Source organism: Cladophialophora carrionii (genome assembly GCF_000365165.1).
Source record: "Cladophialophora carrionii CBS 160.54 unplaced genomic scaffold supercont1.3, whole genome shotgun sequence".
NCBI classification, from domain to species: Eukaryota; Fungi; Ascomycota; class Eurotiomycetes; order Chaetothyriales; family Herpotrichiellaceae; genus Cladophialophora; species Cladophialophora carrionii.
In genome coordinates, this window is record NW_008481828.1 from 1,621,106 (window position 1) to 1,643,287 (window position 22,182).

The 22,182-nt window shown below is 54.4% G+C and overlaps 10 protein-coding genes across 10 annotated transcripts; 6 read left to right on the forward strand and 4 right to left on the reverse strand.

Moving 5' to 3' along the window:
- Positions 1 to 721: 721 nt before the first annotated feature.
- G647_03980 (uncharacterized protein) lies at positions 722 to 2,413 on the forward strand (the record flags this gene model as incomplete). Its single annotated transcript, XM_008728325.1, has 4 exons — positions 722 to 966; positions 1,037 to 1,610; positions 1,719 to 1,803; positions 1,854 to 2,413. The coding sequence occupies 4 exons, from the start codon at positions 722 to 724 to the stop codon at positions 2,411 to 2,413; spliced, it is 1,464 nt and encodes a 487-aa protein (XP_008726547.1).
- A 477-nt stretch (positions 2,414 to 2,890) lies between these two features.
- G647_03981 (uncharacterized protein) lies at positions 2,891 to 4,389 on the forward strand (the record flags this gene model as incomplete). Its single annotated transcript, XM_008728326.1, has 2 exons — positions 2,891 to 3,134; positions 3,203 to 4,389. The coding sequence occupies 2 exons, from the start codon at positions 2,891 to 2,893 to the stop codon at positions 4,387 to 4,389; spliced, it is 1,431 nt and encodes a 476-aa protein (XP_008726548.1).
- A 120-nt stretch (positions 4,390 to 4,509) lies between these two features.
- Positions 4,510 to 5,976, reverse strand: G647_03982 (uncharacterized protein; the record flags this gene model as incomplete). Its single annotated transcript, XM_008728327.1, has 1 exon — positions 4,510 to 5,976. One exon carries the CDS (start codon positions 5,974 to 5,976, stop codon positions 4,510 to 4,512), a length of 1,467 nt encoding a protein of 488 aa, XP_008726549.1.
- Positions 5,977 to 6,695: 719 nt separating this feature from the next.
- G647_03983 (uncharacterized protein) lies at positions 6,696 to 6,944 on the reverse strand (the record flags this gene model as incomplete). The annotated part of the gene is made up of 1 exon (XM_008728328.1): positions 6,696 to 6,944. One exon carries the CDS (start codon positions 6,942 to 6,944, stop codon positions 6,696 to 6,698), a length of 249 nt encoding a protein of 82 aa, XP_008726550.1.
- A 1,016-nt stretch (positions 6,945 to 7,960) lies between these two features.
- On the forward strand, positions 7,961 to 8,768 carry G647_03984 (uncharacterized protein; the record flags this gene model as incomplete). Its single annotated transcript, XM_008728329.1, has 4 exons — positions 7,961 to 8,113; positions 8,166 to 8,354; positions 8,417 to 8,699; positions 8,758 to 8,768. 4 exons carry the CDS (start codon positions 7,961 to 7,963, stop codon positions 8,766 to 8,768), a joined length of 636 nt encoding a protein of 211 aa, XP_008726551.1.
- Positions 8,769 to 9,716: 948 nt separating this feature from the next.
- On the forward strand, positions 9,717 to 10,609 carry G647_03985 (uncharacterized protein; the record flags this gene model as incomplete). Its single annotated transcript, XM_008728330.1, has 2 exons — positions 9,717 to 10,053; positions 10,149 to 10,609. 2 exons carry the CDS (start codon positions 9,717 to 9,719, stop codon positions 10,607 to 10,609), a joined length of 798 nt encoding a protein of 265 aa, XP_008726552.1.
- Positions 10,610 to 11,085: 476 nt separating this feature from the next.
- G647_03986 (uncharacterized protein) lies at positions 11,086 to 12,702 on the reverse strand (the record flags this gene model as incomplete). Its single annotated transcript, XM_008728331.1, has 1 exon — positions 11,086 to 12,702. One exon carries the CDS (start codon positions 12,700 to 12,702, stop codon positions 11,086 to 11,088), a length of 1,617 nt encoding a protein of 538 aa, XP_008726553.1.
- A 550-nt stretch (positions 12,703 to 13,252) lies between these two features.
- On the reverse strand, positions 13,253 to 14,215 carry G647_03987 (uncharacterized protein; the record flags this gene model as incomplete). Its single annotated transcript, XM_008728332.1, has 3 exons — positions 13,253 to 13,297; positions 13,348 to 14,115; positions 14,165 to 14,215. 3 exons carry the CDS (start codon positions 14,213 to 14,215, stop codon positions 13,253 to 13,255), a joined length of 864 nt encoding a protein of 287 aa, XP_008726554.1.
- A 1,369-nt stretch (positions 14,216 to 15,584) lies between these two features.
- On the forward strand, positions 15,585 to 17,299 carry G647_03988 (uncharacterized protein; the record flags this gene model as incomplete). Its single annotated transcript, XM_008728333.1, has 4 exons — positions 15,585 to 15,914; positions 15,965 to 16,011; positions 16,120 to 16,560; positions 16,606 to 17,299. 4 exons carry the CDS (start codon positions 15,585 to 15,587, stop codon positions 17,297 to 17,299), a joined length of 1,512 nt encoding a protein of 503 aa, XP_008726555.1.
- Positions 17,300 to 18,144: 845 nt separating this feature from the next.
- On the forward strand, positions 18,145 to 21,798 carry G647_03989 (uncharacterized protein; the record flags this gene model as incomplete). Its single annotated transcript, XM_008728334.1, has 1 exon — positions 18,145 to 21,798. One exon carries the CDS (start codon positions 18,145 to 18,147, stop codon positions 21,796 to 21,798), a length of 3,654 nt encoding a protein of 1,217 aa, XP_008726556.1.
- Between the last annotated feature and the right edge of the window lie 384 nt (positions 21,799 to 22,182).

Consider the following 22,182-nt stretch of genomic DNA (forward strand, 5'->3'; position numbering starts at 1 on the left):
AGAAAGGAACAGGAGCGAAACGTATGTTTTCACCAAATCAGATTGACTCATTGCTCTGTTCTTCGCGTACATTTTTCACGAATCGCAGTGGTATGGTTCACAACTTTCTCAGGCGGGCTATTCTGGTATCCAAGGTACAGGAGGATGTCATCTGTCCAAACACTGCAACACTCATCTGCAATTAGAGCCAGACCAAGTCGCATTCTCAGGTTGCCTGCTTTCAAGCTCCAACAGGGCGCAGTCCTCCCTCGAAATCAATCTCGCAGAACTTCTCAATCGGGTTGTCTCCGGTTTCGAGGTTTGGCCAAGTCTTCCTGATCGAGGAACGGTGGCAATGAAACAAAGATTGCGGCCGTCAAACGCCATTTCCACCGTGTATTCGACGTGCCAGCAAGTCATGCTGTCGTTTGGTGGGCAGGCTCGAGTAAGAGGGACGCCTGCAAGGTCTTCTTTGGTGACAGTGCACACCCACGGGAGTGCATCTGACAACAACTTCCGGCTTTCCCGTTCGTCGAGTTCAACGATGTCTTTGGCGATGGTGTCGGAGCACAATATATGCACTTTGAGGTCGAAGATCTCCCTTCCATCGTTCAGAAGTGGAATCTCTCAAAACATCAGAGCCTCTATCTTCATCAACAGAGCGGAGGAGCGCAGCGTGTGAGGTCTTGCCATTTCTTAGCTACCTTGCAACGAACTTCATGACTTTCTCTTGGCTTCCAACATGACGAAGCGAGCAATATGGACACCCAGAAAGCTGGAGAAGCTGTACGAAGCTCTGGACGAGATAGCCGAGACTGGTTCCGGCGTGACTCCTTGGCCGGAAGCCTTCGAGCTCATGCACGAGAAGACGGGATTGAGCAAGGTACAGGTGTCCGACAAGCTGCGTGGTTTGGGCCAGAAACACAATCTGAAGCTCAATCGAGAGGAGCTCGTCCGACGCTGGGCCGAAGTCTCGGTCAACTTCAAGTGAGGCGAATCCCACCACCAAGATTGTCCGGCATTCGCAATCTCCCCGTCGATCACCGACACGGTCTAGTCAAGCGACTAGCCGAGCTTCGCACAGCTACACGCAGTCTCCTAAAAGTGATAACAATCCTAATCCGCCGAAGCACACCCATGACCAGCTTTATGGAGCTGCGTCAAACGAGGTGCAAGGAAATGGGGAACAGCACAATGACAGCAGCAGGGAAGCTGATGCGCCGACCAACAGTGGCTGCGACAACCACGCCGATAACAACGAAAACAATAACGATGCAGAAGAGCCGGTCATGATGTTGGAGATCGCGCCCTATGAATGGGATATGATCCATGCATGGCGAGACTTCATGCATGGTAAGAGATTCTTGTCGCCCATGTCCAGAGAGGACGTGAGTCGCGAGCTCAGCCATACCTGGAGACTCCTCATTGAGGGCATCAAATCGTTCTGCAAGGCACAGCCAATCGCTCATCTCACCACAGCCAAATTGTCACGGCCAACTTTGGAATTGGCGCGGACATTTACGACTGGCTATCGGCGCCCCGACGTCGACGAGTGTTTGAACACTCTCTTTGGCGACCCTGCACTCAATGTGCCCCTTATCCTTCGTGCATTTGCCGCTGCTGCGATCACTGTAAGTTTGACCCTATGCGATTCTGCCCTTGATAGAAAGAAGTTCCTCGTTTGCTCCTCTATCCCATCCGTGGCTGTTTCCTTACAGCTGATCATCTGCCACGTTCAGACCTGGGTCTTTGCAGATTTCCCATCTTATCGACCTCCGCCAACAGGATCCGCACTCGCTCACTGTCTGAAGGTGCTCGCCCACTGTAAGTCTCCCCCCTATGCTTCTAGATTTCAACTATCTGACAACGAACAGTCAACTCACATGCTGCAAGAGACACCGAGGAAGCGATGGAAGTTGAGTATTTCGACAACGTTATCGCGCCAACGTTGCCGCAGCTTGCAAAGCAGTACCGCCATGACCTCTTTGTCGGTTTCTCAAACCTCCGCGTTCCGCTTGAACGGCATTTCTATCCACAAGAAAATCAGAACGCCGAAAATGCTCCGGATTTTGCCTTTCGAAAGCAACAGCATTCCGACTGGGCTGCCCACATCGAAAAAGCGTTTCTAGTCGCGCTGAAGTTGCGCCTTGAACTGGCCAAAAGCAAATCTGTCTGGGAATTCAACTTCATCCGCCAAGGACAGAAACTCGAAGACAATCTGATGGTACCTATGGTCTCAAAGGCAGAAAAACCCACTCCAAAGAACCTTGTCCTTCAATGCCTGTCTCCAGCTACCAGCTACTACCAGCGGGGCGAGCGTGGACACACAGGTTCAAAATGCCTCCACGTCTACGCCAAGGTCATAGTCGAAGGACTTGCGGTGAACGAAGCTGCATTACTGGGTTCGGCCAACCCGAACGAGGACAAACTATGAGAGGTCGATCATCGACGCCTGAAACCATCTATCTCCAACATCTTGTCTCCATTACTCCTGAAGCTTCTACATATCATGATACGCTGCTATTTTTCAAGAAACAGGGCGGTTATGGTTGGGAGAAAGGCATTCCTTCCGTGAGGAGCCTTGCGAACTCAGTCCGCATCTAAGCCGGAAGGTAGGGTGACTAGAACAGACATGTATCTGCCTTGAAATATCATCTTTCGACAAATCTAGATTGTGAGTCACACCTCGGTATTGCGAGAGCGGAGTCGATTGTAACCTGTCCATCAGATCAAACCGCATCTTATCATCAATCTTAGGTTTCACGCTTCTAACCAAATTGAGAAACCGGAGTTGTTGCTTTTTCGGTAGAGCCTTTTGTACGGTGGAGTGTCATCCCATGGGACGCTTCCATCGCTACACGATCACCACCTAGTCACTCTTCCTGCGCACACTGGAAACAGCAATGGCACCATGGATTCAGCAGATGACGCATCATTTGTCCACCTACCGGACGAGATGCTGAGATTCGTCCTCCAGCACTTCCCGGCCTCGGAATGTGCAGCCAGGCTAGGCCAGTTGACGTTGCGTGGCCGAAAGCCCATCTCAACACCACACTATGTCGTCCCAACGTCGAGAGGTGTAATACCTCACCTGTCGCATGACAACGTGCAGAAACACACCAAGATCTCAGCCGTCTACGTGCCTCTGGAAGACTGTATGTTCCCCTCTTCAGCGTCCTGCTGGCCTGCTGACTTACGCGGCTCACAGTTGGTGGATGAACAGTTATCGAGAAATCGAATGCGCCCGTCTACAACACGCCCTGTACGGGCAAAGAGTCGCGTCTACGACGGTACACTGGCTTGCCGGAGCCATGTTTGTCGATCTTAGGCCCTAGGCGAGTGCCCTACATCCCCTGTCCGGCACACAACACGAACTCGTCAATAGCCATTTCGACCTCGGTGGGCTTCAGGTTTTTGGACGTGGACAAGTATAATGAGGCTATCAACATCCTACGGCCCGATATCTCGATAAGCATCGCAGACTTGATCAACACGACAAATGCCAGTGTCAAGAGAGTAGAGAAGAGTGCCGACAGGACACATGCCTGGCTGCGAGATTTCGTAGAGGACAACGACGGAAGAGACCACCAAGGACCGTTCTTCGCCTCGATCCCTCCTGTCGAGACCGAGCTGATGTCACTGTATCTCTCTGACCTGAGCGATGAGTACAGATCGCACATCTCAGGCTTGTGCTTATACTCGTCGTCGACGGTGTTAAGCCTGCCAGACGCCCTGCGCGACACCCCGAAGCTATGCCTTGCCGATCCACAGACGCCGCAAGCCGTCCTTGCGGCGATTCATGCCGGGGTCGACATGCTTACAGTCCCGTTCGTGACACAGTTGTCCGAACACGGCATCGCCTTCTCATTTACCTTTCCTGGCGTCCCGGAACGACCCAACAACGACATGCACACGCACACGCACACGCACATGCCCCTGGGCATCGACCTGTGGTCCACGAGCCATGCCACGGATCTCTCCCCTTTGAGCCCAAATTGTACCTGCTACACCTGCACGCGGCACCACCGCGCTTACGTCCATCACCTCCTCCAAGCCAACGAGATGCTCGCGTGGACGCTCCTCCAGATCCACAATTTCAGCGTCATCGACACGTTCTTCGCCGCCATTAGGGCGAGCATCGAGCGCGGGACCTTCTCGGCAGATGTCCACACATTTAGCCAGTCGTACGAGTCCGAGATGCCCGCGCAAACCGGTCAGGGACCCCGAGTGAGAGGCTACCAAATGAAGAGTATAGGCGGGGGCGAACCGAAGAAGAATCCCAAAGCGTACGGCCGGTTGGACGATCAGATGGAGAAGCTTCGCGAGAGCGAGAGTGGGATTGCGACGCCCGAGGGCAAGGCCGAGGATCTTGTAGAACACGGCTTGGCCGAGAGGGTCGAAAGGCTGTAAGATGAAAAGCTACAATAGCTGAGGTGCGGTACGGTATTTATCTCAGCGATCTGAACAGTCATATAGACAGATTAAACATATATCGTTTGGTCCCTACAGTAAATTACTCAGTGAAGACGCTCACATACCACGCACCACCTCTCTCAAAAGCGGCCCGACCTGTTTCCGACTCTTGCTCGTGTCGCCCATGAACCAGATCTTGTACTCTCCTCTGTGTCCGAACTTCTGCCCCAGCGCCCGCTCGAGGGTGTCATCCCCATCCCAACGTTGGAGCTGCAGCTCACCACTCTGGCTTTGGCGCTCGAACCTCTCTACCAGGCCTTTGACGGCCTCGTCGAACGCCAGGACCACCACTTCTTTACGCCCGTCGCCCGTCCGGGTCAACATGCAGAACACGCCCAACCTCCTCTCGGGATTTCTGGCGAAGGTCTCGATCTCGGCGAGGAACTCGTCCACACCCCCCGCGTGCTTGGCGAGCCAGGACAACGGCCGAACCAGGCTCGAGATGCCGATATTCATGTCCCGGCCAGAGGAAGTACGTTCGCTCCAGACTTTATAGTCGCGGTCGAATATCTCCTGCATGGAGAGCAGGTCCAGGGAGTTGGATTTCGCCGTCGCAACCGCGGAGTGGAAAGCGTCGCGGTGCCATTCCTGCGTGGGCGTAGGTGTGGATGCTGCTGCTTGCACGCCCTGGGCAGGGGCGCGGGTGATGACCGATTCGAGGAACTTGACGGCCTCGCGGTCTGTGTCTGAGCATTTGTCGCCGGTGGCTTTGAGGTTCGCCGTGTCGATCAGTATGGGTGCGAGCGCGAGTTTGCAGATATTCTGCAGTGCTTGGGATTGTGAGGATGGTGGCTCAGACGGCCACAGCGCTTTGTCGCGGAGATACTTGATCACTAGGCTTGTGCAGCTTCCTATGCCGGTGGTGACGATCCGTGGGGTCGCGTCTCTGGGGACATGGTCCTCGTCGACGTGGTGGTCGATGCAGCCTGTCACCGTGAAGCGGGAGGAGATGAGCTTGTCGGCGAGTCCCGGTATCGAGGGGGCGTTGTGATCAACTAGGAAGAGGTCTTGTTTCTCGACGCCCTTGGCAGATTCGGCATCCGTTGGTTCCCTGAACAGGCGGTGGAAAAGGGAGTTTGGATCCGATTTGATATCGGCGATGGTGATCAGATCTTCCAGCACGGATGGCTTCCCTTGCTCACCCGCTTTCCCTTGGTTGATGGCGTCGGCTGATTCGCCCAGTGCTAGGCGGATGGCGACGCCGAATTCGGGCCGTAGTCTCCACAACTCGGTTGCTTTGACTGATGGCAGATTCAGGATAGGGATATATGTCCTCCCTTTGGCATGTTTCGAATTGCTCTGGAGGTTGTAGAAGTAGGATGTGGTAACAGCTGAGATGAAACTGTCTAGGTCTGCTGACGGATTTCCCATGACCAGAACAGAATTGGACTTTCCATGGACGGCACTCGCGGAGCTGGCATCTGTTGAGAGTACACGACTCCTGATCTGCGAAAGGTAGGTCCTTAAGAGTGGCATGCTATTGTCCTCGTCTGGTCCGCTCTCAGCCAGGTGACGTTGAGACATCGGGGCGTGAGCCAGCAGGCGGGGGAGAGTAAAAGCCTGTCAATGACTGTATCCTATGGTGTAATAACTTGTATAGCCATCAGTTCAGCTCATCTCGCGTGCCTTTACACTTAGTTTCCAAGTCTCAAATCCTCAGCCTCGTCCAACGAGCGTGACGTCAGTTGTCCACCGAGATTCAACCGCTATCAGCCTCGCTCTTCAATCCAACTGTATGTCTCGTGTAATTATCTGGGTCTCATTTTGAAGAGGAGTCCGTTCGCGCTCCATACCTATGCAAACACCAACCGTGTTACCTGAGTTTGACTTCAATATAAGGAGAATTGTTAACCCTTACGGTAAGCCAGGGATCCCGCCCCGTTGGGGTGCCAGCCCAAATGCATGCTACTCGCGTGAATTTCTAAGGATCAGCGAGGTCTGGGGAGTCACAGCAAACGCGAGTCTCGTTCGGCGACACATCTCATCCTGCTCCGGCCTGGAGATGCCTCTTCCGGTCAGTTGGTGCGAGCATCGAATACTTGAGCATCGCGGGACAGCACTGTCGTTGTGCCAGATGACATGCACTCCACTCCACTCGGACTGCCCGTTGGGGAAAGAATCAATTGCCGGAGTGAGAGAGCGCGTTGAAGAGGGCACAAAGATGGCTGATCGGTTGGAAAGTACTCGTATCGCCGCGGCTTGTGATTTTTCAGGACCGAAACAGACTGTCGAGTATCGAGCCCTTAAGCAAGCAATCCAGCTGAGACGGGACTAGCCTTGATCTGATCCTCTTGAATCTCCTGCGGCAGGGGATCTTTGTAGTCATCCAAGTCCAAGTCCATGAATCTGCAGGCCGCCCACTTTCTCGCTGCAAGGAAGAAAGAATGCCCATTGACTTCTGGATCGGACAATCTGCGCAAGAGACATCTGCCCGCGTCTTCGGCCTCTGCGAACTCTACGCCCACAGCAGACACTGCTGGGTCTAGTCTCATTGCGGAGAAGAAGATTGAGCTTTGGGTTGATCAGCGGCCCATGAGGGACGTGAACAAAGAGCTGGTGGATATCGAGAATGGTCTGGCAAGGTACAGATCCAATCCCACTGCGCAACGGTTCGGTCAAAAATGGAGAATAGATACCCAGAATAGCATTTATCATGAGCGATTCTCTCCGGAAGTCGGAGCCTGGCTGTTCATGCCACGAGCTACACGTTTGACACTACGATCACTGCGACCAATCCAGCGTGTGACGAAGTCGAGGCTGCGGCAGATTGTGACGACTGTTTCCTGCAGAAAGAGCCTGATATTCTCGCACCTTGCGGTGCTGGCGTCACGTCACTCTAAAGAGCCGCATTATGCGGCAATGAGCACATGCAGCTGATCGCGGGGATGCTGAACAACCCACAACGGAACACAGCAGGACCGTAGCCCGGCACACACATGCAATGGCTCATCCGACCCATGAGGAGACGACGGGGACATGCCCGAACTCACAGAGACTTGACAGTCACTGCTGCCAGCAACTTGCCGCCACCCCAGCCGAGTTCTGCTTTGACCAGTAGGAGACTGACGGGGCCGAACCTGTCCACGCAGATCATGGACGACGACGCTTGGACTGCATCAAGGCTGGAGCAGATGAACCACATATCATCGAGGAATTCCACCTTTGACGAGGATGGTTTCGGCTGAGGTCACGGACCCACGACAGCTCGTCCTGCAGAGCGCGATTCCAGGAAGTCATCTGGCCGAGAAAGGCACGAGATTGCGCGCGGAAAGAATACTCATAATGATAGTCACAATAGTCGTAGTCGTACTCGTGCTGTCGGGAGAAACCGAACTGAGTCGAAAGTGAAGAAAGAGTGAAAGGAGTGAAAAGGGGCAGTAGTTCCGCAGAGTCTCGGATTCTGATTGGTGGACTGGATCGAACATGTGGCACTTTTCCATCGCGTGCCCATTGAATTCTGGACGAGTTCGCGGTCTCCCTTTCATGTTTGCCAGCATATCTCTCAACAATGACGCCGTCCTCAATCTTACTCGGCCTGCTGGCTCTGGCCGTCTCGAGCGTCCACGGCACAGCGCTGACATACAAACTGGCCGCCAACGAGAAAGCCTGCTTCTTCACGGATGTCCAACGACAAGGGGCCAAGGTCGCGTTCTATTTCGCTGTAAGTATGGCATCGACGTCTCAGTTGAGATATTGACGCGTGAAAACCACAGGTCCAATCTGGCGGCTCCTTCGACATTGACTACGAGGTTGTCGGACCGAATGACAAGAAGATCATGGCGGGAGAAAAAGAGAGGCAGGGAGACTTTGTCTTCACAGCACAGACAGCTGGCGAGTACCGCTTTTGCTTCAACAATGAGATGTCGACGTTTGCGGACAAGATGGTCGACTTCGAGGTTGCGGTACGTTGCTCCTATGATGGCTTTCCATGCAGCAACAGAGTCTGATCTTCGGGCGCATGCAGGTCGAAGACGAATCCAAATCCGCCCTCCTGCCACAGAAGGCTGGCTCGTCCCCGGAGCAATACTCCGCGCTCGAGGATGTGATATTCAAGGTTACAGGGCAACTGAGTACAGTCATTCGCATGCTGAAATACTTCCGCACCCGCGAGAATCGCAACTTCAGTACGGTCAGGAGTACGGAGCAGAGGATATTCAACTTCAGTTTGATTGAGGTGCTTATGATGGTTGCTATGGCCGGCCTGCAGGTTGCGGTTGTGCGGTTCTTCTTCACGGGGTCCAGGAAAAGTGAGTCTGAGCTGGTGTATATCGGAAGTTGTGCTGAGGCTGATTTGACTGTCTACAGGCTATGTATAGAAGCCACGCATTATGCTGCGCGGGACGAGCATGTTATGCATGCAAATACGACATGGCAACACGGTCTCGAAAAGACTGTACTTGCCCTACTCGTTGGTATCCGCCTTCCACGTTGCAGCTTGAGCCTACCACGCCTGCCGCTCTATCAAGAATGCGGCCTGCCTTTATTTTCTCTGTTCTCTATTTTTCGACCATCCATACCTCATGACAACTTTCGTTCTTCGACACTGTACCCAGATCTGATTTCACATCCACAGAATCTATTTCAGTACTATTTCATGTTGCCAGACGATTATTCAGCAGCTGACGGCCCTCGCTTAACATAACACTCATTCCGACATGGCGGCCCCAAGTCCAGAGCCATCAGGCTCATCTCTCGATAGCATGCCTGCAGAGATCCTCGAGGAGATCTTCTGGCACTCACGGGAACTATCCCTTATCAATGTTTGCCGCAAGTTTCGGAAACAACTGCCCCCTTTCTCTTGTCTCGCGCGATCTTTTGCGATCCTGGCCTTTTGCGAGGTGGATCAACCTGCGCAGCTGCAGGGAGGCGAGGTGGAATTATTGACGGGAGCGATAACAGGAGAATTTCTTGATCGGTATCGACTACCTGCGCCGTGGCACGAGAGGCTTCCGACACGCCTAAGCATTGCTCAGCGTGCCCAGTTACAGCATAATGTTCTGTCCAGCGGCTAGTGGTGCGTTGGCCGCTTCAACGCCCTGCATCTTTTCATCTACCGGCGGTATCTGCTCGCCCTCAGAGACCGTATTCAAGATACTCACGTCATCTTGGGGCCAGTGGATGACTCTAGGTTCAGGAGACACCTTCGGGAAACACACAAGCTCTGGAGGAATTGGATACACAGTCCTCTTTCTTGCGCCGACACTCTGGTGGAAGTCAGAAATTGGTCCAGGTTGTCACCAGTCACCCTCAGGCTTAGAATCAACATGGGACCCAGCTCCATGACTAACCTCTTCACCTTCAATTCGTTGCCCATCTTTCTATCCTTCTCGCAATATGCACTCAGCTTTCTCGATCGACAATCACGCTACTTTGACTGGAGAGCCCTCGATGCAGAAGACGACGGTCACCTTGTCCCTACCAAAAATGAAAAGAACTACTACCTTCCACCGCGCTCATTGCTCCGTGGTCCTTTCACCACGCGAAAGCGTGGGATCCTCATATACCTCGTGCAGGAACCTGCCATACGAACCTTCGTCACCGAAATGGTCGAGCATCGGGACCACGAGGCAGATGCGAACCTATTATATCAAGCAATCTTGGGTGCATACCCATCGGGGATGTGCAATTCCTTAGATATTTGCTCTACTTTGCGGTCCAGGTGGATTCAGCTAACCAGGGGTTTCCCACGGGCCCAGTCAACGAGTGGGAGTCCACTGCGCGCTCTGAGAATGGCAAGATCCCCTTAGACATCGGGCTCACATTAATCAAACGTCTTCCTGTCTTCCCGAGGGGCGAAAGAGGAGAGAAGTACATCTTTGAAGCGATAAAGGCCGGGCACACGGACGTCTTCGCTCTTCTGGCGGACCATTGGTTGCTGGCGTGCACCGAAGAAATGTTGGGCCACTTTGATTCTACACTGACACGGCTACTGCAGACGGCCCTCGAAGGTGCTCTTGCAGAAGATGGCGATGTCGACGACAGTGCAGACGTCCGGGCCCGGATGCTCATTGCTGCGAGACGTCGAGCCATCGAAGGAGCTAGGCGCGTGATCGAGTACGAAAGCGAGAAGCTGGATAGACAACGACCGTGGACACCCCGCCACGTTGATGTGAGCTCTTTGGGCAGTCTGCACGAAGAACCCTCCAAGGCTCGATAGCGACGAGTCGGACGGAAATTGTTGACGTGCATCTGCTCCAGAGGACGAATCTGGCGGTCTTCGGGGGAGAGAGACCTTGAGGATGAGATGTCGTAGCTGCTGACGGCATGAGCATTTGGGTTATGGTGTTTGACATCGGTTCACCGATCGTTACGGATATATCTAGCAGCTTTCATTTAGAATTTACTCGTTACAATTGAGCCAGCCAGTTCGGTAATAGTACTTTCACCCTACATCCACTCGTATTCGAAGGAATCTCTGTAATTATGGTGAGGGAGAACGACCAGCAAAGAGATTTGCAGATTGGATGGCAGTCCACAAATCGATTCTGCGCCGGTTTTTCCTCTCAGACATTGAATAATACTAGCACTAACAGTGACACTGACACTGACACTGACACTCGAACATCTTCTTCATACGTGTACTCACGTTCGTCATTGATACACCGCCACTGTAGCCAAAACCACTGTCAACAATCAACACTCAAACATCTTGGTCGTGCTGACGTTGATGCGGCTCCACTTCCTGGCCCGCACGAGACTGTCCCAGAACCGGAGCGGCCAATAGACATGGTAGAGCCACCACCAGGGAAGAGGATCCCAACGCTGGAATGTGCCGTCTTTCCAGGTGGGGGAGGCGACGTGACGGATGAATTTGGCGTAGCTTTGAAGAGCTGTTGAGACAGAGGTAGAAGCAGCAGAGGACCGGGAGGAGCGCCCAGAAGCGGTTGCGGAGAGTGTAGAGAGGAGTGAGAAAGTCGGAAGGATGATGCGGGTGACGAGGTCATGGCCTACCCAGAAGTATTTGTCCTTTCGGGCCGGGTGGATCACGAGGGTGGCGGCCGTACCATTTGTGTTGTTATTGCTGGTAGTATTGCTGGTAGTATTGCTGTGGTTGCTACTGTCCTTGTCCTGGTCCAGATCCAGCGCGGAGAGGTAGGCGTCAACCACCGCCGTCGTGCCGTTGAACAGTGCCACGGCCGTGTGTGCTCGGGGATTACATTCGATGGGATAGAGGGTGATATCTTCCGGGGACAGTGCCTTCTCGTCGCGCTCCTCGACCATAAAGTCAAAGGAGAGATGGCCTGTGAATCCCGTACCACCGTGGGCGGCATACCGCCTGGTGAAGTCAAGCATCGCCTGACTGAGCGGGGACTCGAAGGGCAGTCCGTCGTAATGCATGAGCAGTTCGGCCGACGGACACGCCACGAAGGCCTTGACCTGCCCGTGCACGACCAGCGAGTGCGTGCAATACTCGTTGCCGCGGATGTACTGCTGCAGAATCCAGGGGGATTGTGGCGAGATCTTGAGCCTCGCGAGATGCTTGGACGTCTCGACGCCCGAGTCCCTAGGCAGGAGAGTCATGTCCGCGCGCGCCGAGTCGTCCACGCCGATCGTCTTCATGATATATTTCCGCCCAGGCGGCGTGTCGCGCAGGATGGCCTCCACCCGGGCGCGGCTCGTGATCTCGTGTGTCTCGGGGACGTGCAGGCCCATGTCCCGGGTGTGCTTGATGAATGAATGCTTCTCGTGCAGTATCTGCGTCGTGTGCACGTCGAACTGGATCGCCTTGCAGGGCGTGCGCGATTCGACGACTTCCTTGGCCATGCCGTCCTCGACCGCCGACGCGACGCCCGAACAGCTGACCCAGAGGTCGACTTTCTCTCGCGTCACAATGTCCAGTAAATTCTGGATATACCTGTCTGGTGAATTTCCTGCAGGGGTACCTGGTTTCTGGGTGGGCGCCTCGAGGCGGTAGAACTTCTTCAGCGACCGCGAGACCCTCCCGCACGCGAGGGCCCCGTCGGGTTCAAAGTCCGCGCCGACGACGTCGTGGCCAGCTTCGTGGAATAGTCGTGCTAACGCGAGGCCCTTGGTCATGCCCACGCCGGTGACCAAGACTGTGCGCGGGTGGAATCCATGTTCTTGCCGCGCTTCTCGTCGGTGGTGCTCGACTTCGTTCGGAAGGATGGCACGGAAAAGGAACGACGCAAAGAGGATGAATGTATCAAGGGGAAGGAAAGCAAGGCTGAGGAACAGAAGAGCGGCATTCTGCAGCCGGTGCGCGAGCAGGCTGGAGTTACCGTCGAGCATCTTCGTGTCGGGGGTTTGATGTTGCGAGATCGAGCTCCTACGCGTAGCTGCCAGATGCCAAGGATGTTTGTAACGATGGACAGAACGGCAAGTTAGAGCAAGTGGCAGGACAGTGAGAGGCTTTCACATGCATAGTGGTGTTCACAGGGTCATCGACGTCACGAAATCGAGGGTGGAGCTCGAAGTTACCTGTCATTTTGCGAGGCTAATGCGGCGGCGAGATGGGCGGTCAAGACTCTTGGGTGGACTAGTTATGAAGAGCATTATCAAGAGCATATAGCGAGGGCTGCTGGAGTCAAGAAGCGCGAGGGTGATTCGGAAGAAGACGAAGAGGAGGAATGGTGAAATGCTCGCTGACAGAAAGACCTGAAATGACCGCCAAGGGCTGTCTTGTCATTTTCGATGCTCAATAATAGCTTCCAGTTGTGGATCACTGCGACTATGACAAGCTTGGGCTCCGGATTGAATTGTAGATGTATACCTGTATCTACCTAGGTAGCTCTCCCAACCAAGGCCGCCCGCCTGTCTATACCTTGTGGTCTCCTGCGCGTTATGCCTCGGCCAGGCCGACGCATCTGGTGATTTCGAGGGCATCCTAGATCGTGTTTAGCGCTGACGGGGGACTTGAGGCAGATTGACACTCACTGGTACGCCTGAAGGCTCGTAACTACGCACTAACTTACTCTCGTATATCAACAACGGGTTCCCCGTCCTGGTTTCGTCCAGCTTGGCGTCTCCCTCTCTCTGGAAGTATTGTTTTGCCGTCCGATCAGCAAAACGGCTATCGACACCATTGACGGTGGCAGCCGACTTGCTGGCCTGCTTCTTCTGCTCAACAGTGCTGCGGACGTATTCGAGGTAGGGTGGGTTTCCGGGCTTGATGACGTTGTCGGCGGCAAGCACAGTCCCAGGAGTGACCAGCTTGAGCTCCTCACAGAGCTTCAGGTCAGTCGTGTACGCTGGCTTGTAATGGTCGAGGAACATCAAGTCGATGTGCTGCAAGTCTCCTCGTATATGTAACCGCTTGAGTGAAACGTCGCTGGACCCTACCACGACTTTGACAATGTCGCCCAATCCAGCGAGATCGACCAGGGAAGAAATGACAGCGGCGAATCCCGGGTTCCGTTCAAGGCTGAAATATCGTTTGCCACCAGCATGACGCACAGCATCTCCGAACAGAATGCACGAATATCCAACGTAACCGCCAAGCTCAACCATGACCTGAGGCTTGACCTCGGCTATGAGATCCGCCACGATTCGGCCTTTGTCCTCCCCAACGTTCATAAGGTACTTCTTCGTTCGGGCGAATTCGTCAATGGCAGCGAGCACCTTAGGAGGGCAATCTCGAATGTCCTCGATGTCGGGTCTGTTGTAGATGAAATGCAGGAGCTCGATCTCGCGGCCATCGTCAAACTGCAGAATGATCAGTAGCGTCCGCACCTTAACGTCCACTTGACCGTACAAATGTCTCTTCCTGTTCCTGGTATTTCTTCTGAGGATCAAATTCAGCCATTGTTTCGCGGAATTTCTGGGAGAGAACCAGGTTGCAGAACTATGATGGGCATAAGATTGTGCTTGTGGTCTACTCCAGAAGAACGTCGAGGACACTTCCCTTCTGAACGGAGAGAGCGGGACGGCAAGAAAGAATGCAGATTACCTATCACCACAGCACCATGTCTTCGAGTGACACTCATTTCAGGCTCGGAAGTGATTGCAACCAGTCAAAGTGAGGGTGCGCCACTGACTTACACTGCAGGAACACGAAGAGGGCGTAGGCGTGACGGATAAAGTGTGGTCAGATCTGGCTGCCGTGGGGTAGCGAGGGAGATCAGGGAGATGCGGTACGAGGTATGAGATCGATCGTCCGGTCGTTACACAGGTCGGTATGATGCCGACAGGTGAGATGGACCAGTGGATGAAGGTGTCCGGGGGACGTGGCGAGAGAGACGCGGGGGGTGATGATTCGACGATGTTCGAGCAGCCAATGAGGGGGAAATGCGCTAGTCCTGTTTCTCTCTAGCTTCTGCTGGCCTGCGACGAGCTTCAATTCAACATTTCCAGATGTTGCTGTCTTGGAGAGCACGTACATTTTCTGGCGTCGACAGTCGTCATCATTCGCTCCATCTGGGTGCTTGAACGAGAGACCAACCATCTCAGATGTCGACCAAACATGGCTCACCCTCTGATGACATTTGCCGAAGCCTCCAGCCGGGAGTTTGATCCTCAGATCGGAGCCCACTGAAGCACCCTGGCCTGGGCAGGGACATCTGCTGCCGAGCTCTATGTGCAGGCCATTCGGCTCTTCCTGATCCCCGACCGGGAAGATCTGGCAGCGATGCGGGTGCCTGGCAATGATCAGATTGACGGGAGCGTATGGGCCTACCTACGGCCAAACCACGATCCCTGATGCCCTGGACAAATGTTCCCAGTGGTGTCTTACCTCATTACCATCTCATTTCTGCATCATCACTGAGCCGGGCCTGAATCTAAAACGGCGCCAACTCTGGTTTGACACTTCTCAAATGCCGGTTCCAGGGGAGCGCTCTGCACACCGCGTTTTGCGTGCCAATGCTGGACCCGCATGTGGACTCGTTCTGCGAGAATACCTGGTTATGGCTGACGATGTACTCATCGTCGACCTCATCGACTGGCCTATTCTGCAAGACGGAAGTCGAGTTGTATGGTCGGGGTCTGATCACAACCAGTACGCGCCGTTTCCACACGGAACTCTCCTGCACATGCGGCGGCCTTCCCGTTGTGAGGTACTGTTATATTAACACTGTTATATTAGGTTCGAAACGTCTTCCTCGTGAATCTCCCACCCTCTCAACCGCGTTCTCCAGCAGCTGCCGTGTACGCACATCCTCGTAAAGCTTGCGAAAATGTCCGACCTCAAAGCATCAGTCGCTGAGACAGCGGCTGGCTTCCACGTGGAAGGTTACGAGAAGATCGAATATGACTTCACTTTCATCGACGGGGTTTTCGACACCTCGAGAAGCGAGCTTGCCAATTGCTATCAACGATGGGGACGCTGCCTTGCTGTCATGGACTATAACATCTTCAATGTCTACGGCGAGCAGATGCAGAAGTACTTCGACCACTACAACATTGACCTCGATGTGCACAAGACCATGATCGGTGAAAAGGCCAAGTCCATTGACACTTTCTTGAGCATTGTCGATTCCATGAATAAGTTTGGGATCTTTCGAAAGGTGAGATAGAACGCCACTTGTAGTGCACCAGTGAGCTGACCTCTCCCTAGGAACCCGTACTCGTCATTGGCGGTGGACTTGTTACAGACGTTGCCGGGTAAAAACAAACCACCTGCCAAAGATGACTTCAAGGCACTCTGGCCCATATATCTCCTTGCTTGTATGTCTGTCGAGGGGCTTTCGCTAACCTCTGTCCAATCAATAGTTTCGCATGCGCGGCGTATCGGCGGAACACAAACTACATCCGCATACCTACAACTGTCATTGGCCTGATCGACGCGTCGGTGTCCATTAAGGTTGCTGTCAACTACGGCAACTACAAGAACCGGCTCGGTGCCTACCACGCCCCGATGCATACATTCCTCGACTTCACGTTCCTCCGCACTCTCCCGGAAGCGCAAATCCGTAACGGTTTCGCTGAGCTAATCAAGATTTCTACTTGCGCTCATCTTCCGACGTTCGAGTTGCTTGACAAGTATTGCGAGCAGCTGATCGGAACTGGGTTCGGCCGAGCCGATGGCGCGCCGAAGGAAGTACGCGATGCTGCGGACGCCATCAACCGAGCTGGTATTCATGAGATGCTAAAGCTTGAGACACCCAATCTGCACGAGATCGGGCTTGACAGGGTCATTGCATACGGCCATACGTATGTTGCGATCTCGCTCTGAAATCCGCAGCTGATGAAGCCTAGATGGTCACCCCTTCATGAACTTGTTCCGGAGGTTCCACTCCGCCATGGTCATGCTATCAGCATCGACATGGCGTACTCTGCTACCTTGGCCAACATGCGCGGTATACTACCTGACGAGGACCACAAGAGGCTGCTGAACCTTTTCTCCCGAGCAGGATTGTCAATGGATCATCACCAGTTCGACGAAGAAATTCTCGACAAAGCTACAAAGGCGATTCTGAGGACTCGAGATGGTAAGCTCCGAGCTGCCGTACCAAGCCCGCTCGGAAAATGTGTGTTCTTAAACGACGTTTCGATGGACGAAATGTTCGCGGCTCTGAAGCATCACAAATCCATCATGAAGAACTATCCACGCAACGGTGAAGGTCTTGAAGCCTTCGTTGATGCCAGCGATACCGGGTACACGGTCAACAACAAGCCAATCGAAGCTGAAACCAACAGCATCTCAAATGGTCTCAAGAAACTCAACGTGTTGAACGATGATACCCACAAAAACGGACCACAAACGAACGGCCACAGCGACACCGATGGTAAGAACACCAATGGAGTGGCGACTGCTGTAAAGCATGCATCTGGACCGGAAGATGTGAACGCGTTGGGCAATGGGACCAACAAAGATACGCCAAATGGTTTGGTAGATGGTGTTGCTAACGGCCTAAACGGGCACCGCAATGGGGTCAAAGTCCAGGGATAGGCAATGAAAACCTCAGTGTGCATAGTGCGGAGAGAATATGGCTGATCGGTCCTCCAGCTCATCTTGTCCCGCCAGCCCAAAATATAGACCAAGCAGCCACGCAATATAGGTAGATCGGTTCAAACGCCGTCATTTCGACTGCCATCATCTTCTTTAACTTTCCCTTCTACTCTGACGCCCCACATTTGGCCTTGCATTCCCTCTAAGCCTCTTTGAATACCTTTCACTATCAGGCATGGTGTAGACGCTGGCGGTTCTGGCTTAACGCGTCCTTGCGACACTGGCTAGGATAATGCCACTCAGGATGTCGGACATCCGGTCAGGGACTACGCACAGTGATGGGTAAGGCCTTTACGCAGTGTACGACGGGGTCATGTGCGGCTGGTCACTAGAGCCACAAGGTCTTCTCCCTGATTATGTATCGGAGCCTTGCTGTGGTGTGGCCCATTTCCATATTCAGATTGAGGAGAAAAAGACCGTCTTCCTTCTGAGAGCAACACGAATACTCTAACCCCTGCCAGACGCTCGGTCAGAGCATGACACATGCAGCATCTATGCCGTATGACTCGAGGCGTGTTCGCAACAATTGCCACCGCATGTTCAAGTCATCGACTCGTAACCGAATTATGCGGCTTGCAGGTGCCAGGCGGTGGAGCCAGTCGTGATGTCAGAGAAACCGTCTTCGAGTAGTGGCCGAACAAGGTGCTCAGCCATGGTTAGAATGAAGGATTCTGGATCTGGCGTGGCATACGATGCACTACATCCACAGGAGATTCCCAGACGCGAGTGCTTGCAGAATAGGCGAGACCCGGAGGCTTCAGCCGTCTTCTCTGCCACAACCCACCATGGAGACGACCTACTTTACCTGCACATTGGGACAGGCTGTCGACCATCAGAGCAACAAGTCCTACAGTACCATCAACGAATTCATCGAGCACAAAGTTCGCTCTGCTCCGGATGTCTCCATTGTTGGTTTCTATGAGGTCGGGGTCGGTGAGAAGGCCTCACAGCATTGGAAACCCCATGTCTTGACATTCGGGAATGTCCACCGAGGCACTGTGGTCGTCGCGGACCGCTTGTCGAAAGTCCTCACCGCGGACAAGGGCCAGACGGTAGCCTTGCTGTGTCCAAGCTCGGCAGATTTTCTCTTCACATGGCTGGCACTCATCTGGCTGGGGCACCCAGCGCTGCTGATAGCGCCCCAATGCTCACCCTCTGCCGTCACACAACTTTGCAAAGCATGTGGCGTGAGGGATCTTCTTTACGATGAGGTATACAGAGATCTTGCAACGGGGGCTTCCAAGCTGGGAAGCGGCTCGTTGAACGCTCTCATTTTACCTTCCGCGAGCGAGAATATCTTCGAGGTGATCAAGGGCACGTCTGTCAGCATAAGCGCACCGCCCGCCACGGTACAGGAAACCGATATTGCATATCTGCATCACACATCTGGTACATCAACTGGCGTGCCGAAGCCGATCCCGCAATCGCACAGAGCAGCAGTTGGAGTGCTTCCAACGTTGAACGGGAGAAGCAAAGCTTGCTTCACGACAACACCCCTCTACCATGGCGGGGTCGCCGACCTGTTTCGCGCATGGTCAAGCGACGCTCTGATATGGCTCTTCCCCGGGAAAGAGCTGCCCATCACAGCCGGCAATGTCTGCAAATGTCTGGACGTTGCAGCGACGTTGGCAAACGATTCCTCTGTCGGTACCTCGGACGTCAGCTACTTCTCCTCCGTCCCCTACGTCCTACAAATGATCGCAGAAGACAAGCACGGCCTGAAGCATCTTCAGCGAATGGACATCGTTGGCGTCGGAGGCGCGGCGTTGCCCGCAGAAGTAGGCGACAAGCTGGTGACGAACGACGTGAACCTGATATCCCGCTTCGGTAGCGCGGAGTGCGGCTTCCTCATGTCGTCGCACCGAGAGTACGCAAAGGACAAGGAGTGGCAGTACCTCAGATGCTCTCCAGGAGGTGATCATCTTCTCTTTGAGCCCCAGGAAGACGGGCTCTCCGAGCTGGTAATCCAGCATGGCTGGCCTCACATGGCGAAGCGCAATCGAGACGACGGCTCCTACGCCACCGCCGACCTATTCGCTCGTCATCCGTCAATCCCGCACGCGTGGCGGTACCATTCCCGCGCGGATTCACAATTGACACTCATTACGGGCAAGAAATTCGACCCAGCACCGCTTGAGGATTCGATTCGAGCGTCGGCTTCTTCGGTGCTCGACGACGTCTTGATATTCGGAAACGGAAAACCATATCCGGGTGCTTTACTCTTCCCCTTGCGGGATGCCGCGTCCACGGGCATGGATATGAGTGACGAGGATCTCATCGACAAGATCGCACCGCTGGCCGAGAAACTGAATCAGGATAGTCAAAATCACGCACGGATACCTAGGAACATGCTAATTGCAATGCCTCGTCTCGAAAACGGGCTCGAGAAGAGCAGCAAAGGCACCATCTTGCGGCGCAAGGCTGAAGAACGATTCAGCGAGGCAATCAATGCTGCCTATGAAACCGTGTTACCCGAGGGAGCCTCTTTCAGCACTGATATCCCTAATGCCGACGTCTCGACAATAATTCGTGACATCGTCATGAGAGTTGCAGGCGAAAATAGGAATCGTGAAGCCGAAGCTGCCGAGTTGGCGGACGAAACAGATCTGTTCAGCTATGGAATCGACTCCGTTGCAGCCATACGCATTCGCCATGCGCTGTTGGGCCTGATTCCAAGAACCGCGACTTTGCCGTTGACGATCGTCCAAGACGCTGGGACTGTATCCCGGCTGGCTGATCTTGTCCTCCGTCTTCGATCTGGCGGAGAAGCCAGCATCAGCACCAAAGAGCAAGACGAACGGGAACAAATCAGCATAATGCTCGATCTAGCGAGAGAGTACAGCTCGTTCAACGATCCTCATCCCTGGGCCATTTCTTCAACATCCCCCTTTCGAGGAGTATCTCGACAAGATCCCATCGGCACGCGAGTCCTGCTCACAGGACCGACGGGGTCGCTTGGGGCTCACATCCTCTGGCACCTGGTTTCCAACGCATGCATATCCCAAATCCACGTCCTCGTCCGCGGCGCCACGCCGTTGGCACGGCGCGAGCGTGTCCTGAAAGCCCTCTCCTCCCGCCGTCTCTCTATCCCAGAGGACTTCGACGCCAAAGTCACAATCCACAACTGTAAACTCTCGGATCCTCGTCTCGGCCTCGCGAACGAAGAATATACAGCCCTGGCGGCGTCTGTCGACGTGATCGTCCATCTTGCATGGAGTGTCAACTTCCTCCAGCCCCTCCGCTCATTCGCACCAACGCACCTAGCCGGGCTGAGGAATCTCATCAATTTCGCTCTATCCTCACCACCACCAACGCCGCCATCACCCAGTCCTTCGGACCAAGCACACATCCCGCCGAGGCTGATCTTCTGCTCCAGTGTCGCAGCCGTATCGAACTACACACCACGACCTCCAGGGAAGAAACTTGTGCCAGAACGTGTTCTCACCGGTAACGGCGACGACGACGCCACCACCGTGGCCGGTCCGACAGGCTACGCCCGCTCCAAGTGGGTGGCCGAGCGGATGTGCTGGCACGCGCACGCCACGACGCGCTTGCGAGGCCGCATTTCCGTGGCGCGAGTCGGCCAACTCAGCGGCGCGAGGGACTCCGGCGTCTGGTCTGCCACCGAAGCATATCCGCTCATGCTGGCCAGTGCGGCCGCGACGGGCGTGCTCCCTGATCTGGACGGCGCGAGACACGCGCAGGGCGTACGGGAAGGAGAAGTGCTCGCGTGGTTGCCCGTCGACATCGCCGCCAGGGCGTTTGTCGATGATATCCTTGATGGAGACCAGGTTGACGATGCCGTCCAGGACCGCCACCCCGAAACCATGAACAATAGCGACGACTCCACCACTCCTAGAAACCACGCTGAAACGGTCGAGATCTCTGGATCCCCCGAAAAAACCGACCGCAGGCGCACCCTCGACATGACCTCGCCAACGACAACGCCAATGCCGGTGCACCACGTCCTCAATCCCTCCCGTGCAATCAGCTGGAATCACCTCCTAACCTGGCTATTCCGGCACGAGACGTTCCACACCGTCAGCGTCGACGTGTGGCTCTCTCGCCTCGAAACCCTCAACGATAGTCCCGAGGAGTGGAAGCGCAACCATCCCAGCCTGAAAATCCTGCCCTTCTGGAAGGGAGCGTATGCTTCGTCGGGCACGGCGGCCGCGTCATCATTCGCGCGAGATGTACAAAACGAGGCAGACAATAATCATAATAATGATAATAATAAGCCACCACGCGATCGTCGTGAGGGAGGTGCAGGGACTACTACGGACGGCCTGGTGCCACCCACGCAGGAGACGGCGACGACGACGACGGGGTATGAAATGGCGGGCACGTACGCACGGATGCCGTCCCTGCGTGATTGGGAGGGTGTGGTCACCGAGGAATATGTCCTCAAACTGTGGACATGGGTCAAGGAGAGCGTCTGAAACTCCAATGTGCGGCTACGAGCCAAGAGTCGGCGGAGTCAACGTGGTCGAGCATCGATACCAATGTCTATGTATACACCATTTAGCTTGATTGCAATGGCAAGGAAACAAGGGTAGAAGCCATTGAAGCTCAAAAGACCCGCCGTCGACAGGTTAATGCAGTCGTCCTTACAGTAGTTTCTCATGATGCCATAATGCATAGTCTCGTCTCTAGGTGTGTTGGTTATGGTTTCATGATGTACAAGCGGCAGGCAATGTGACTTGCATACCTGACAGCCGGATTCTCGCAAGGAGCACCCTCCCTGCCTTGTCCTCAATAACCTAATCGTATCCGACACTTGGAGCCTGTCCACCTCAAGCGGCCACCCCCACTGCGATTTCATT